General features: G+C 30.5%; 2 protein-coding genes across 3 annotated transcripts; one reads left to right on the top strand and one right to left on the bottom strand.

Annotated features, from left to right (window-relative positions):
* Positions 1-5433: 5433 nt before the first annotated feature.
* On the bottom strand, positions 5434-8225 carry LOC107953160 (nuclear speckle splicing regulatory protein 1). Its single transcript, XM_016888398.2, has 4 exons — positions 7950-8225; positions 7715-7837; positions 7320-7538; positions 5434-5972 (listed from the first exon to the last, which is right to left on the bottom strand). The coding sequence occupies exons 1-4, from the start codon at positions 8109-8111 to the stop codon at positions 5568-5570; spliced, it is 909 nt and encodes a 302-aa protein (XP_016743887.1). The 5' UTR covers positions 8112-8225; the 3' UTR covers positions 5434-5567.
* Positions 8226-15194: 6969 nt separating this feature from the next.
* LOC107953161 (uncharacterized) lies at positions 15195-17259 on the top strand. Of its 2 annotated transcripts, none has more exons than XM_016888399.2 (2): positions 15195-15494; positions 16832-17259. In XM_016888399.2, exons 1-2 carry the CDS (start codon positions 15362-15364, stop codon positions 17077-17079), a joined length of 381 nt encoding a protein of 126 aa, XP_016743888.1. In that variant the 5' UTR covers positions 15195-15361; the 3' UTR covers positions 17080-17259. The 2 variants fall into 2 exon arrangements, with proteins under 2 accessions (XP_016743888.1, XP_016743889.2); XM_016888400.2 differs by having other exon boundaries at positions 15380-15494; positions 16824-17259.
* Positions 17260-17712: the final 453 nt, after the last annotated feature.

The following is a 17712-nucleotide window of genomic DNA, read 5'->3' as shown; positions in this document are numbered from 1 at the left end:
TGTAATATGTGTTATCTTTATAGGATATTATTGATCCTTTAAATTAAATTTGTTCACCTAATTTAATCTAATTTATCTCATTATCATCCTTATATCTTTTATGATGAAAATGATTATATTTACAAATAATAATGATTAATCATTCGTCCCAAACAAAAAATTGACGCACAATTTTCATTTTCACAATCCATACAATGCTTATGTAAGGATACCATTTTCTCTTTTATTTGAACTATAATTCCACTATTGTTAATAAAATCATACATATCAGCTTTTGGCCCTGAGCTCCAGCTTTCTATATATGCACCAAATGCCTGAAATCACCAATGAGAGGTGAAGCTATTGACCCAACGTCAACACATTCTAATCTAATAATTGAATTAATTCACGATAAAAATAAATAAATAAGAATAAATAATTAAAATTTATTTTATACAAAATGAAAATAGTATATATTATGTAATTTATATCATACGAAAAGAATATAATTGAATTAATTAAGTGTTTATGGTTTTCAAAATTATAGAATGTTAATTTTTTATTTTATATACCATGAAACGGATATATATATTATATAATTAAAGTAATAAAGTAATATATGATAAAATATTTCTAATCTAATAGTTAAATTAATTCAAAACAAACAAATAATATTTTTAATCTAATATCCTAACATATTAATAAAAGTTTTTAAAATTAAACTAAAAATATATATTTATCATTAATAAATTAAATAATAAATAATTTAACTATTAAATATATAAACAACAACATATGAATACGAGAATGTGAGAACTTGGGAATTTAGAAAGTGAAAAATGAAGAGAATCTATGAATGTGAGAGAGAAAAGGTTTGAAAGAGTGAATTTCTTCTTTTGCTTTCTACAAAGCAAAAGTGATTAAGACAACAGAAAATTAATATATGCCTTGGAAGGCGGAAGCACATGTCGTCCATCGTTTAGTGTTCATTGGCTTGTCTTGTATATGAACAAAGTGGAGGAGATTATTGATATCATCGAGTGTTGGTTGGAGTTTCTATCCTATTTTGGCACGAAAAAAGATTATGATCGATTTTTGAGAGTAAGTAGGATAGAACGGAGAGTGAGAAGCCTGACTTGAATTTTGTTAACAAAACTGAATTTGCGAGCCACTACAACCCTGAGCAATGGCAGCTCCACCAGCCATATTATTTTGCTTGCAAAGAGAAAGAGTCCAAGTGGGGAGGGAGTTTGTAGCTATCTGAGAAGCTTGAATCCTTGGATGATGATTTTGCAAAATGTCAAGAGAGAAAGCGTTAGCTATAGAATCATGAAGATTTTGAATCCTTGTAATTGCTTCTGTTGTGAGGGATCAACCATCCTGAATATGAGTTCGTTCCTTGATTTCCAGATAATCCAGAGGGTACAAGCCATATAAGTGTAAAATCTCCTGGAATCAAGGAAGGCAATGTTATTTGATTCAAGCCATTGAAGAAACCATGAACATAAGGAAGAAATTTGGAGGGCAAGAGGAATGGGAAACCAGACAGCTGGAGCAAAACTGCATTAAAAGAAGAGATGCCCAGAATATTCCCTATTAGCCTTGCAAAAAGGAAAAAGATTATCAGCATTGGTTGGGAGGCAATTTGTAGAGATAAGTTTGTATGGGAGTTTGAGCTAAACATGCTTTGCACAAAGCTGACTACACAAGGGTGGATGAACTCGATTGATAAAAGGAGGGCATCTATATCTTTGACGGAGAAGCCGCTAGAACTAATAATGGCTCGGGTGATCCAATTCGGCTAGAAGAATTACTTGAAATATGAGAGGATTTGAGTAAAAATATACATTTGAAAAATAGATTTAGACAAAAAATAAGACTTGTTTAAAAAACGAGCTGGGCCTTGGGTAAGGTATTTTTGGCCCCAGACTTGGCTCGACCCGAATTCACTAAATGACAAAAGAAATTTACTCTTTTTTTTAATTTTTGAATATTATTTTCTTCTTGTTTTCTTCCTATTTTGTTATCATTTTACTATTATGTTGGTACTATTTTATTATTATTGTTTGGATATTGTATAAAACTTATTTTATTGTTAATTTTGTTATTATTTTAAAGGAATTTATTAATTTTGTTATTATTTTAGAGGCATTTACTTGTTAAGTTGTATTTATCTTAGTGTTATTTAAATCTACATATTTTTTAAATTTTATTTTGAATTTGTTGGGAAATATTTATTTTGATGTTTTTAGTATTTTTGATGTATTATATATATTTAAAAATTATATAAAAAATTAATATGGGTGGGCCAGGTCAAGCCTGAGTTTTAGCATTTTTATCCAGGTCGAATTTGGAAGAAATTTTAGGCTCATTTTTTGACTTGAGTCCCACTAATAAATGGGCCTGATTTTTTAATTGAGCCCAACCCGGCCCATCCCATGAGCAACTCTAGAAGCGACTATTGAAATTGAATTTCCAAATAATTTAAAATCGAATGGTCCAAATTTTATACCCATTTATAATCGTTGGATTCAAACGATCTAGAAATTAACTGTTGAAAACTTTCACCCTTAGAATCCAACGACCCATTTTATTTTAAGAAAAAACTTACATTTGATGACGGGGTGTGCACGTAAGGCAAAAAAGTGTCTCGTCTTTCACGCTTTACAAAAATGCAAATAACGAGGGACTCTTCAAACTTTGGTTATAATCTATTTAGTTTGATTAATCGATTGGTTAATTAATCTAATTTAATCAAAAATCGGTTAACAATTCATTCGATTTGAAATTGAGTAATTAATTAAATTTAATAAATAATATTATATATTATATATTATATATATTAGGCTATTACTAATTCGGTTAACTCGGTCAAATAAATATTATCAATTTTTCTTATATGCTTTATACTTGTTTTAACAAAAATATATATATATAAGTTTCGGTTAACCGATCGAATTAACTGAAATATTTTGATTAAATTTTTTTTAAAAAAAATTCAATTCGATTAACAGTTAAAGTATTAAAAAATTCAGTTAATATTAATTTAGTTCGATTAACTGATCGATTAACCGTTTTAATACTCCTACGGCACACCCCATCATAAAAAACAAGCTAATTCGATAATTTTTTAAAATACCAATAACACTATAAAGGACTGAGGCTAATCATAAAAATAGTATATATAAATAAAATTTAAATTAAAAAAAGTATGTATATATGTTTGTATGGAGTTCATATTTGCATATTTTATAAAAATGATTTAATTTCTTTAAATCAATTGTGTGTTTGTGTATGTGAGAGAGAGATCGTTTTTAATTACGTATTATCATACTGAGTTTATATGTTTACTATTTCATTACATATGTTGTTTAATTGTTTTGTTATAACAATTCAATCCTAACATCAAATTTTATTTATAATGTGATATTATTATTATTATTGCGTAGTTTATCTTCCTCAAAGTAACCAATATAGTAGTTTTTTTGTGTTACTTTTAAAAACCTTGATTTGAAGTAAGTGTTGGTTTTATTATTGTGGTTGAGAAATATTTTTAAAAGGTTTGATTTGAAAAAAAAAATGTTTTTAGAAATAGTTTGTTAATTTCAAGTGTTTCTTCAAAAATTATAACGGGGAATTAAAATATTTATTTTAGATATGATGTTGAAAATTTAAATTCAAATTTAATTTGATAATGTTAATATAATTATACATTTTAAATATTGTTAAAGTAATTAAAAAATTATTTATAAATCTAATGATACATAAAATATTTTAGAATTTTAAATATAATAATAAATGATACTTTAAAATTTTAATGATATATGAAATATTTTATAATTTTAAATATAATTATAAATGATGTTTTCGAATTTTAATGATACATAGTGTTAGCATCGACCTTGTTGTCAATGGAAAAGGACATGAGTTCGAATGTGCTAAAACATATTAATCCTCTTATTTAAAAGTTAAGGATGGATTATAGATAATTCATGAATATAATATTATGATAGATGAAATATTTACATACATTTAAATAGTTAATATAAAGAAAAGTATTTTAATAGTTTAAGTTTTTAAATATCTTTCTACTAAGGGTAAATTATAAAAATAATTACTTCTGTTTGCTTCAGATTACATTTTAGTCACTTATGTTTGAAATGTTACGTTTAGTCACTTACATTATCGTTTTGTTACAAAATAGTCATTCTACCATTAAGCTTCGTTACCTCCCTAGCGACAATTTTACGTGACAGTCCAAATGAATTTTAAATACCAACTTGGATTATAATAGTTTTTTAATCAAAATAGATAATAAAACTAAAAGAAGAAAAATATAAACGGTTTTTCTTTTCCAATTTAATGTGTAATTAATTTAAAATTTTTAATTAATTAAATTTATTAAATTAAAAACTTATTATCGTCCCAATTGAACATCCAAGTTGGCATTTAAAACTCATTTGAACTATCACGTAAGATTGTCGTTACGGAAGTAACAGAACTTAACGGCAAAATGATCACTTTGTAACAAAACGAATTGCAACATTTCAAATAAAAATGACTATAATGTAACCTGAAACAAACAAAAGTTTATAGTTTAAACTTTTACTAATTTAAGTAAAAAAAAAAACACCTAAATCCAAACTTTGAGTGGAGAAATACTTTTTCTATCGTACTTTCAACCAAAAATCACACATTTTCACTGCATTCTCAACCCATTGCTTTCGAGGTTAAAAAGCATTTTTTTTACCCCAAATGGCAATTGCCCAACGGGTCATAACTCGTACGAGAACTAATCTAGCGTAAGGAAAAGGCCACTGCCCAATGAGAAGAGGGAATATTTAATTATGTCGGCATTAGATATACAATCTTCAATTTCAATTTTTTTTTTTTTTACCAATACAACGCACACTCCAACTGAACACAACCATAAGACTACGAGGGTAGAATTGAGTACAATTATGGGGAATGGAATTTTTTTTACAATCAACACATTGGGTCGTGTTGGGGGTGGTGAAACCAGGATCATTTAGGCTTTTGACAGCCAATTTCGAAGATAAAGATAGCTTAGGGATGTAAGATAGGATGTTCTTGGTGGAGGAAGAAAAAGAGCAGTTTTTGCAGACATGGCAAACCAACCATATCGCTGCCAGCATCCATGACAGAAAGGATGGTTTTAGGAGAATGGCATAGTGACTGGGGGTTATGAGATGATGTACCATTGTTAAGGAATGGTAGACAAGGTGGTCGACGGGTCTGGCATGGATCTCTGAGATGGATAGTTCTGGGGTGTAAACGCAAAACAGAGGCAATGGTGGGGAAAATGCAGCGCAATAAGATAATAAAATTATGACCTATATATGCATCTATTTTGTTCTTTCCCTTCTATTTTCCTAGAAAATTTGCAGATTATGTAATATTTGCTCATCAAATTTCAAGTGAGATGCAATTGAATTTCAGTGAACAGGATTAAAACTTTTTCTCAAACTTGTTTGCAATGCATAATGTATAACAAAAAGGTCTTTCAAGATTTTTAAATCTCTCACCAATGTAAATCCATTATCAGAGAGAGGTCGGCAGGTCGCCAATCATTGCTCTTTCGCCCTCTTTCGTGCCAGAAATCGTTCTCTAGCTGCTGCAACAGCATCCGCACCTCTTTTATGATGGTCACTTTTTGGTTGATCTGGTGGTTGTTTCTCTGAAGTGGTCTCTTGCACTGCGGTGTCTGGAACTGCATCTTCAGTTATTGGCTTTGAATCTCGGGAATCAAATATTTCTTGAGAACTTGATTCATCTCGAGTCCGATCGATCACAGCAGATGACTCCGGAGCAATTGAGTCAGGCAATAGATTTACTCTGTTTAATACTTCTTTCTCTCTCTCTTTCTCAGGTTCCCTCAATTCAGGCTCTCTTGGCTTTGCTTCGTTTGCCCCAAATGCAACATTTTTACCGAGGTTGAAGTAAAAATCACTCAAGTCACTCTTCTTGGTAACCTTTAAACCGAGGAAATGGCAATCAACCAGATAAGTTAAAGCATCAGTAATCTAAGTGTCAAACTAATGAAATCACATCTAGACCCAAGAAAAAAGAATATCAGGGAAATAAATAATAAAGAATAACAAATACTCTATTTATGGCCAAACACACAAATAACATAATTCGTGTACACCTTCATTTTATTGCATTTAGCTAACTCTAATAACATGAGAACATTTATATTGCCATAATAAATTTCTAACCAGTAGATGCAAATGAACAGCATTTTTCACTATGCACTTCAAGTTGAAAAGATAATCTTGCCACCATGAATGCTAACCACATTTATGCTTGTTCTAAATTGAAAAACGAAAAGAGCCGAACATGCCTAAGAAAGTTTTGCTATTTACTCTTTAACGATCTGTTAATGTTTTTCCCTTTCAGTTCACTGTTACAATAAAATATGCAAACATAAAAATGAAAACAATGATGCAAAATAAATAAACAATGACTACCTTCTCATAAATTTTTCATACTGGATGATGACTCAAAATGGTATATGATGTTCCTAAACACATACACCCAAAAGAAAAACCTAAATGCAATTGTCCTACTCCTAGGAGAGAAAGCAATATGAATGAATAGGATGCTCGATTTTCATCAAAGGGTGGCATAATGACAATACATGATACAGAACCTAAACTTCCTCTGTCAAATCCTTTAAGTTATATAATTCACTTTCAAACAGTGCATCAAAACTTGAACCAGTATTGACTTCTCAGAGGTGAAGATCCAAAAAAGTTCTATTGAATCTTTTTGAGTATAACAATAAAGTTTAGGTGCGGGAAGGCTATTCCAATCCAAGGTCAAGGCATGCCATAGGCCTTAGAGAAAGCTAACAGCATGGATCACCACCAAATGAGACAGCTGATGAGATTTGAGCCCTGGTACTTACCAATATACTAGTAAGTACTTAACCAACTGCACTAACCCACCTTGGCAACAAACCAAGGTTCCTTTTTGTGGTGGGTTAGTAATCAATAATACATAGCTCATATGCATGCAAGCAAAGATGGGAAAATACCATGGGACCGATTCACATGTCACAGATATAAAGCAATGAAGAGACTCGTTCAGATAAATTTGCATACTTCAAGCAGCCAAAAACCCAAAACAATTTGTTTATGCAGGACTCACAAATCAACATATTTAGAGCACCAATAGCATGCTAGACACTATAGGAATCAGTAACAATTCATTCAATCATAAGTTGTGTAACATAAAATCAAAATAAAAATCAAACCCATAAACAAAGAAGCAGCAAGTAAACATCAAACGAAGTTTGCGGAAAAGGCTACACTTACATCCTCTTTCTCCTCTCGAAGTTGTCGTAAGCGCTCCTCCTCCATCCATTTTGCCTGCTCAGCAAGCTTTCTCTTGTAGGCACTGGTCACAAACTTATCCTTGTCTGCATAAAGGTGATCCTCTTTACTTCTCTCTTTCACAAGCTTCCTCTCGTATACTATTTCCTGCTCCCATTTTCGTTGCTCCGCTTTCTTCATTAAATTATGAATATATTTTGGCTGCTCAAAACAGTCAAATTGATGATCAATTCTATGTTAGTCTTAAGCAATTAGTTAATAAATTTATGTCTTCTACATTGTATATACAGTTAAGGGGAAGCGAATAATTAAGTTAATAGCAATCAAAAAATCATACAAATCAAAAAAAAATCCTTAAATTTGTTAGAAAAATATACCTTTCGCTCTTCGCGATCTTGAGCACGGGGGCGAACAACCTCCTCTTTCATCGCATCGTAAACTCCATCGTAATCAAACACACAAGGATCTTCTTCTAAAGCTTTCTTATGTTGCTCCTCTACCTTCGAAAGAGAATTTTTTAAAAATAAAAAAAGGAAGAAAATTTCAGTTATGTTTCTTTTAGAAAAAAAAAATCCAAAGAAAGGAAAATAAGGAAATCAAGGTGAATCTTACCTCCTTGAGAGCTTTGTTCTTGCTAGCTTGCCGGGAAATCTCTTTCTCCACGTCATCATCGTCGTCTTCCTGGAAGCCTCGAGGAGGAGGGAGCGGCGGTCTTGTCGCCGGCTTTTTCTGCTGGGACGGTGGAACCCTAAGCTGTAAACCGTACTTCTTCATTTTTTTCTCAGAACCAATCTTTGATCCAATTCCTAATGCAATTTTTGATCCAAGCGTTAGCCAATCGTAAGGGCATTTCGGTCTTCTCGTAATAAAATAAGGTTTTAAAAAGTCTTGGTAAAAAAAATCGGTTCATCCCTTAAAAATTTTATTTAAAAATAATTGGTTATTGGTATAAATATGGTTGACAATTAAAGAATACATAAGTTCGAGTCCTCATATTTATGGGGTCATGTGAAAGACATTCATTAAAAAGTTATGTTATAATACATCTATATTGGGTTAAAAAGTATATTTTTTTATTCATCCAACAATTAAGTTTATATTTATCATTCAATTCAATTCAATCATCTATCATATTCACACATTCATTCATCATGTTTAAGATTTAAATTCATCATTTTATGGAGTTACGCAATGCCAAATTTCGAATTAGTGTAACACTCCGTATCCGGTAAAACTTGAGCAATGAATATTACATTTAACATTGAACACTTTTTTACACATTCAAATGCTTATAATTTGGACTTTTATTAATGAATTCAAGGTCTTATTACATTTTTAAAAATACAATTAGACTAAAAATAAAGTTTAATTGCATATAAAATTTGTTTCAAGTCTCATTTAATTCAATTAAAAAAATTTAGTTGTAAGCCCGTATGTCTCAAGACCATAACCAGATTATCTCTAGACATTATGTTTACACTATAGAAATTTGGTTTTAAAGTTGCTTTGCCTTGAAACAAATCGGCTTTTGTCTTAAGAAAAAAGTCATTTATGTCTTGAGACATGGCTCAGTTACTATAGAATTTTAGTTTCGAAGTTCTTGTGTCTCGAGACATATTTCACATGTCTTGAGATATGGGATTGGGGACTTGAAATTTATGCTTTTAAACACTTCTAAACCATATCAAATTTGTTCATAATAAATCCAAACATGAACCAAACTCATAAATTATATAATATCTTATACTCTCCATCTAAAACACAATTAACACAAGTATTAAAACATTTAGACACCCGCTTACTTAATCTATTGTTTAACCTATGTACATGTCATTTACTTAAATTAAACTAGAGATTTCATACTCTTGTCCAACCCCTTGATATGTGAAGTGACTAATCCTTGAAAAATCTTCACTTAACGACTTTACCTACGTGCTGAAAATAACGTGATAAGTTAGTGAAAACTTAATAAGTACAACATGAATTAAAGTTACATTCTCTATTAAATAAATGTAAACCAAATACAAAAATATTATTCTAATTAAGTTTAGAATTTAATAGGATTAGAATTTTATATTATAACTCATTCAATATATTTCAATTCATCATCATTCCCTTCACTAATACATGAACTGGTTATGTTAACCATAGGGTTTTTTTTTTGCCCTTAATATTTAACAAATGCTCAATGTAGACTTAATATAACATGTAGGATATACGAAATTAATACAGAGATGCACCGAAGTGCAATAACAAAACATAGTAGCACAGAAGTGCAATATCAGAACAAAATGGCACTATAGTGCTTATTTAGAACAGGAAGTGCGCTAAATGTTTCCTAATGGCATGCCATCTATATCCTACTAGTTCACATATTACCTATATGGGAAAATATAACAAAATCGTCTTTACTTTTACATTTCAAAACAAAATTTACATACTTTTAAATTATTTTCAATTTAATCCTCATCGTAAAAATTCAATAAACATTATAATAATATTTCTTTGACGTATAAAATATAACACTATCTCATAGCATTTCATATCCATTATCAATGTATTGTTACATTTCACATATCAATTTTACACATTTTATAATTTAGTCATTTCCTCATTTAGTAAATGGAATTAAATAACTACTTCCATCAATCTTAATAAATTTCTTATTTGCACATAACACAATAGTTAGTAATTAAAAACATGTAAATATTAATACATCTAATTAAACTTATTGATCAAAATTATTTAGGTTAAGTAAAATTCTAGTTGTACTTACAACCAAAGCTTGGAAACACTTCGTTCTTCTTCTTTTACTCCTTGGCTATCTCTTTTCCTTTGTCACCAACTTGTTGTTCACTTCTTTTCTCTCTCTCTCCCTCTTTTTTTTTTTCATTTCCATATTAAAACTTACAATATTTACTCATCAAAATTTATAAAAAATAAAAAGTTATGCTTTTTAAACAAAACTAACATGAAATCCTTGAAGAACTTATCATGCTTACCTTAACCCCTTATGATCAAAACCTAATTATTATTCTCTCTCTTCTAAGACAATTATGGTTACATTTCTCATGAAACTAAGATAATTAGTAGGTTCCCCTGTTAATTTCACCAAAAAATCATGAATGAAATTGGAGGAATTAAGCTTAAAAGACTTGGAAATGGTGGAAACTGACTAAAATGTAAAAAATTGAAAACTTTATTTTTGTATTTCTAGAGGGGATGACACAAAGGGTGATGATAACCATTTTTTTTCTTTTCATCCTTTTATCATCTTAACCATTAAATAAAGTAAAAACAATATAAAATAGATAATTCTAAAATATTCTAACCAATTAGAATTTTACACAATTTAGTCCTTAATATTACTCATGCCATAATTATCTAATTTTAACATTGACCATTTAATCCTTCAACTTTTTTTGTAATACCATTTATGACTTATGAGTCATACTCTCTTTTGTTAAAATTTCACCTTTGGTTCCTCATCTTTTTTCTCTCAATTCAATCTAATAATTCCATCTCTTATTTTCTCACTTTTGCCTCAATACTTTTCACTCTCTTACAAGTTAGTTAATGCCCCAGATTTATTTCTCAAAACATACGAGCCTCTTCAATTACCTTCATTATATATCGTTCCCCACTAGTAATAGTAACAATTTCTATGTTATTACCTTCTTAGTTTCTAACATATCTACTATCGATTTATCATTGTTCTCGACTCAGAGGGTATTGGGGATGTTACAGTTAGGACTCGAATCCAAACTTATTTGTCAAGTTTTAGTGCTATGTTTTGAAACAAAGAACTCTATGTCTCGAGGAACACCTCGTTTTATTTTAGAAAATATTTACTTTAATGATAACATGTCTCGAGACAAGGTCTCTCATGTTTGAGATCAAGTCTCGAGACAAGCCTCCCATGTTTTCTTTTTTAGATTTGATGTTTGGGTGTCTCGAGACAAGAGACCTGAAACAAGAAAAAAATGATTTTAGCTTCGATGTGCCATTCTCTCGAGCCAAGGCCACTGTCTCAAGATATACGTCCAATTATCTTGATGAAGAGTCACACGACATTGTCACAACACAAAAAAAAATTCTGATTCTTGCAAGATTGAAGCTATTTTAGATCTATTTGGGGATCCATTCGACCCTCAGTACCCTTACCATCTCAGTTAACTGATTATAAGTTGGCTCGTGACAAGAAAATGTGAGAAATTCAACCATAGAAATATTGTAAAGGAATCCCAGTGGCTTATGCTCTAAGTGTTACCGAGAATATTGATTCAACCGATCTTTCACATTATTATGATGTAGTTTAAGCCTCTGGCTGTAGCAAATGGCTCGTTGCAATGGAAGAAGAGATGGAATAATTTTAAAAGAATGAGACTTAGAGGCTAGTTAAACCACCTATAGGCAAAAGGATCGTTGGTTTCAAATGAGTGTTTAAAAAGAAGGAAGGTTCGAGTTCTAACGACACTAGGTACAGCGCAAGACTGGTTCCAAAGAGCTACAATCAAGTGGAGGAAGTTGTTTTTCATGATGTTTTCTCTCCCATTTTGAAACATACGTCCATTCAGGAGCTTTTGGCCCTTGTTGCATCAAATAATCTTGAGTTAGAGCAATTAGATGTAAATACTACTTTCTGTCACAGTGACTTTGAGGAGGACATTTACATGAAACAATTGGAAGGCTTCAAAGTTGAAGGTAAAAAAGATCATGTTTGTCTATTACAAAATTCTTTATACAGTTTGAAGCAGTCTCCTCGGCAGTGATATAAAAAGTTTGACTCTTTCATGTTGAGTATTGGTTTTTCTCGAAATAAGTATGACAGTTGTGTTTATCTACAATGTTTTAATGATGACTCTTTTTATATATTTGTTGATTTATGTTGATGATATGTTAATTTCGGCTAAGAATCCATTTGAAATTGATCGTCTTAAAACCATGCTTAACTCTAAGTTCGAGATGAATGATTTATGTGCATAAAAAAAACTTCAGGGATGGAAATTTTGAGATATAAACATTTCGAGAAATTTTTTTATCATAACAATGGTACATCAAGAAGATCTTTGAGCGATTTGAGGTGTAAGATGCAAAACCGATAAGTACTCATCTAGCTGCACATTTTAAACTTTCAATTTCAAATTCATCATATAATGAAAAAAGTGAAAGGTACATGTCAAAAGTATCTTATTTAATCGCAGTCAGAAGTTTGATGTATGCAATGGTATGCACTTGTCCCGATATTTCACATATAATTAGTGTTGCTAGCCTATACATGGTCAATCTTAGTAAGTTACATTGGCATATAGTTAAGTGGATTTTCAGATATTTACGGGGTACTTCTAACATATGCTTAGAGTTTGGAAGAACTCAAAAGGGTTTAGTCGGATATATTGATTTTGATTATGTACGGGACTTAAATCGAAAAAGGTCTCTCACAAGTTACCTATTTGCTTTTGAGAATTGTGTCATTAGTTGGAAGTGACACTTTAAGCTTCAATGGCTTTGACGACTACTGAAGCATAATACATGACAATTAAAAAAGTAGTAAAAGAAGCAATTTGGTTAAGGGGCCTATTCAGTGAACTGGTAAGTGAAAAATAGGCAACTGTCGTATATTGTAATAGTCAAAGTGCCATACATTGTAGCAAAGATCAAATGTATCACGAGAGAATGAAGTAAACAAACATTCGTTATCATTTTGTTCAAGAGGTGATCATTCAAGGGGATGTTTAGATTTTTAAAATTGGCACAGAACACAATCCAACTGACATGTTGACATAGAGCCATCCAGTTTCAAAGTCTGAGCATTGCTTGGACTTGGTAAGTATCAAATGAAGAATCAGTTAAACTTGTAATAGGGCTCGGCAATAGAGTTGGTCCAAATACGAGTTAATGTGGAGATTTTGTGGAAGAATGCCTCTTATTTTGACTTTTCTTCTCCCAATTAAACTTTGTTTTTAATCTCCCACTTAAACTCTGATTAATCTAGAGTTGTTGTAGCCATTTATGCTACGAATTTCAGCCTATAAATAGGCCTTAGTTACTCTAGGTTTTACATAACAAAAATTATTTAGATTGAGAGAATCTTGTTTTTTGTTTCGAAGAGTTTTCCTTGTGGGGCTTCAGATTTTTCTTTTAATTCTCTCAATCTTTTGTACTCTCATTTATTATAATGAATTCTCTTTTTTCCAGTGGTTTTTTATCCTTTCTTGATAAGTTTTTTCACGTAAAATTTGCATGTTCAATCTTTTTGATTATTATTTTTATCACTTTGTGCGTTGTTTAATTGGGTTTATCCTTCACGATATTTGGTTGTAGTCATGAGTACCTGGGTTCAATCCCAAGCAACCCTTACCCCAATTATCTAAACATTTTATCACAATAAGTTCAAATGAATGTTTTTAAGAAAAAATCCACATCGGTAGATTCAACGTGATTTTATTGTTAGATGACTATCAATTGAATTTTTTATTTAATTTCAAAAAGACAAACTAGTAAATCTAATAGAAGAATTTTCATGGTGGCTAGATCTAAATTTTTAAATTTTAAAAGTGGAGGAACTAAATTTATGGAAGTAAAAGTAGGGACTATATTCCAAAGGTACAAAGTGTATGTAGATTTAGAGCATATTTTAACTTTCAAATATTTACTCTATAATGTAATATAAATAAATAATTTGGTTGACGAATTACATTTTTCCCCTTATACTAAAAACACTAGCAAGCTAGTTCCTATACGCTAGATTAAAGAGCAAATTGGTCCATCTGTTAAAAATTTAATCTATTTCTATTGTTAAAAACTAGTACATGTACATTAACATGAGATACATGTAGCACGCCATGTGTAATTATCTGATTATTCTGTCAGCCATGCCAGTTTTCAACCGTACGAATGGATGAATTTTTTAGTATAAAAGACCAATTTGCTTTTTGATTTAACATATATGGACTAATTTACTTATTTTATAAGTAGAGGAGCAAAATTGCTATCTGACTCTTAGTACAAAGGCATTTTTCATTGTACTTGTACCAATTGAAACGATACTATTATTGATAAATAAATGTCTTAATGATAAATTTAGCCATTAATGTTTATATCTTTTGTTAATTTGAGCATTTTTTTGGAGCGTGGCAAACCGTCTAGCAGTCTACATGTACTTTATATTGATATGACATTATTTTTTATATGACGCATAAAGAAATAATTTAAAAAGTATAAAAATATTCAAAAATAAAAATACTCAAAAAAATTATACAAAGTTAAAAAAACATAAAGTACCCATGGATTGCTATACGTGCTACTGTGTTTAAAAATTTAATATTTTTAGTCAATATCCTCATTAAAAAAATAACAATTTAACTATTTTTAAAAATAGTAAATTTAATTAAAGAAAATAAGAACTAAATTAACAAAAATATAAACTTCAATAACTAAATGTATCGTTATGCATAAATAAATCAAACTAACGGTTAAAAGAAAATCATAAAACTTGCATCATTGGCAAACCAATGTCGTTTGCAAAGGATTTCTTCATTTATTTTAGGGCAAATTATATAAATTGTGACTTAACTATAAAATTTATTATTTTAATCATTTAAAAAAATTGTAATTTAAACATCTATTACTTAGTTTATTTATTTTGATCATTCTCGAAAAATCGACGTAATATTTTTTTGACACATAGATTAATCATTAAATATCACATTACATAATTTACTACGTCATAAATGTTACACTTAAAAGGACAAAAATATAATTTACCCAATAATAATTATTAACCAAAATAAAAGAAAACATAATAATTAAATAATAAAAAAACCCATAAACCTGGGTTTGGATTCCGACCACCCCAGCCATGGCCACCGACCCACCCATAAACTGAAAGCTATTGATGAGTTTACGTGTAAAAAATACCATGTCAGATTTTCATTAGAGTTTTTTAATGGAAGTGACCAAAATGAGTTAACTATGTAACATGACTCCTTAAATTTCAAAAAAGCTTATTTTGAGTGCGTAAAATGAGAATTGTTGATAGTTGGGTGACTATATGTGTATTTTATCCTTTATTTTATGCACATCAATATTGTGGCTCCCGGCCTTCCTCATCTCGTTTCTCCCCTGCCAGCAACGGAGATTATCGAAACTCTTTTGGTAACTCATCTCATCTTCTCTCCTCAAATCTTCAATATTTAGGATTTCATTTTCGTTTGCCCTAATTTATTTATTGATGGGTTTATCTAGAAAACTCCAAAGTTCTTGCTCGTTGATTATTATTTTTATGTTATTGTCGCTGGCGATTTAAGATTTTATTTTATTTTTTTAAATTTAGAGTGATTTCACTAGATTTTAAAGCTAAGCGATGACCGTTGTATCTCCAAGTTCGGTTTCAATATTTTTCGGAATATGAATGATGGAGATGAATCTTTTTGTTTGCTTGAAAATGTTAGATTTGTTCTTAGCAATTCACCTGGTTTAAACAACAAATGATTGTATTAGTTATGTTGCTTGGATTATTCATCAGTTTTCTAAAGAATCCATGATTCTCTCCTGTCTTTAGATTTTGTTTAATCTGTTCTAAATTGAAGTAGAATTTCGATGCTAAGTTCTATCTTCTGAGTTTCAGAGTTATTTTGGGAAGCTTGTAGTTTTGCTACTGAAGAGGCTTCAGAGTTATACGTTCCTTAAGTTACCAGCTTTGTTCTTGGTCTCACTTACATGCCTTTCCTTGTTATGTTCTACGTTTCTTGTGAAGGAGAGCTGTGGTTGAGTTCTTTTAGATCTAGTTATGGGTGTATTAGAATGGGGGAATACATTAAAGGATCCTCAAAAAAGTTAATTGTAGCGTTGCTAGTTTAGAATTATGAACTAAACTCTACGAATAGGTTAACAATGTCACCCCTATCCTTGTAGGGTATTTGGGAAGTATAAAAACTCTGCCAATAGTGTGGAAAAAAGACTTTTACTTGTGCTGTTTTAATGTAACACAAGGCATAGTGGCAACACGGTTGCTTTGCATGAATGCTCTAGTAGAAAAGCTATGTCCAAATCCTTGCAGTTAGCTGATTAGCGTTCACATTCTATGGATGTCAGTCGACACCTTCACTGTATCTACACAAATTGGCCTCCTATCAAGGCCAATGCGACCAATATGCTTTTGTAAGAATCAATGGCTTCTTCTGTGATGTGAGCACTAAATTCTGATTTCATAAGATGTAAAACCCACCAAATTAGTGCATTAGCTTTGGTGTTATTAATTCTTTGATATACTTTGTCTTGGTTTTTACCCAAGTTTCAGTCATTCATTAAGCGATAAAGAAACCTCTTGTTATTCTAGTATCATTGCAAAGGTGTAGATATGAAGACATGCATTCACTCATCTCTTGAAACTGATAAAGAAATACGACACAACTAGGTTATATATCTCTTTTAGTAGATTACCAATTTACTATGAAGTTCTTCCGGGCTGATTTCTATTGTAAGCTGGCCAGGTTATTTTATCATGGGAAACAAGCCTGCGAAGCAAGAACGACGAGAAGAGGTTCTCTTGAAAATTGTGCCACCATTGGACCAAGCTTATGTTCGATGGCTTGCTCGAGATATAGAGAGGATTCACAGTTTTAGTCCGAGAAACCCTCGTGCAGTGAAACCCCCAGAGCACTACATTGTATACATGCAATTGAATGGCTGGTTAGATGTAGACTTGGACGATCCAGATTTGGCCCATTTGTTCAAATAAGAAGGAATACTTTTTTGCCATAAAAAAGCTTATGAATTGAGCTTGGAATTGGGAGGTACGTTGAAAGAACTATGTTACTGTTTTGTAAATCGAAGCAGCTTATGCTTTCCAAGATGGACAAGATCTTGAATGGAAGTTCTTTCATCATTCATGTAGTGATGATTTTATGGTTTTGTTTTATTTCTTGCTTTGATTCTTGAGGAGAAAATCCAATTTCTCTTTCTTTTGTTATGATTTAAAAACTCAGGTTATTGAGTAACTTAATACTTAGTTCAATTTGTTTGAGTTTAAACATATTTCTTTAATTAATAGTGAAAATTTTTCATTAAGTTTTAGTATAAGTATTTAGACTTTATGTGAGTTAATATGGATTATATTTATAAATAAGGAATAAGGTTTTGGTTGAATGACAAAATATTAATTTTAAAAAATATAAAAGTTTAGGTTAAAATCTATTAAGTATTTATATGTTTTTTTCCCAATTTTATATAAAATAAATAAAATGATAAAGACATTTTTAAAATAATATAATAACATTTTCATCATTATTTAAATTCGTGTTCATTGTATATTTGACTCATGACATAAATTTAATCAAATAACTTGAGTTAAAACACAAGATTTTTACAGCTT

Source organism: Gossypium hirsutum, chromosome A07 (assembly GCF_007990345.1).
Source record: "Gossypium hirsutum isolate 1008001.06 chromosome A07, Gossypium_hirsutum_v2.1, whole genome shotgun sequence".
Classification (NCBI taxonomy): Eukaryota; Viridiplantae; Streptophyta; class Magnoliopsida; order Malvales; family Malvaceae; genus Gossypium; species Gossypium hirsutum.
Note: the sequence above shows the minus strand (reverse complement) of the source record. Positions and strands in the feature narration are given on the sequence as shown.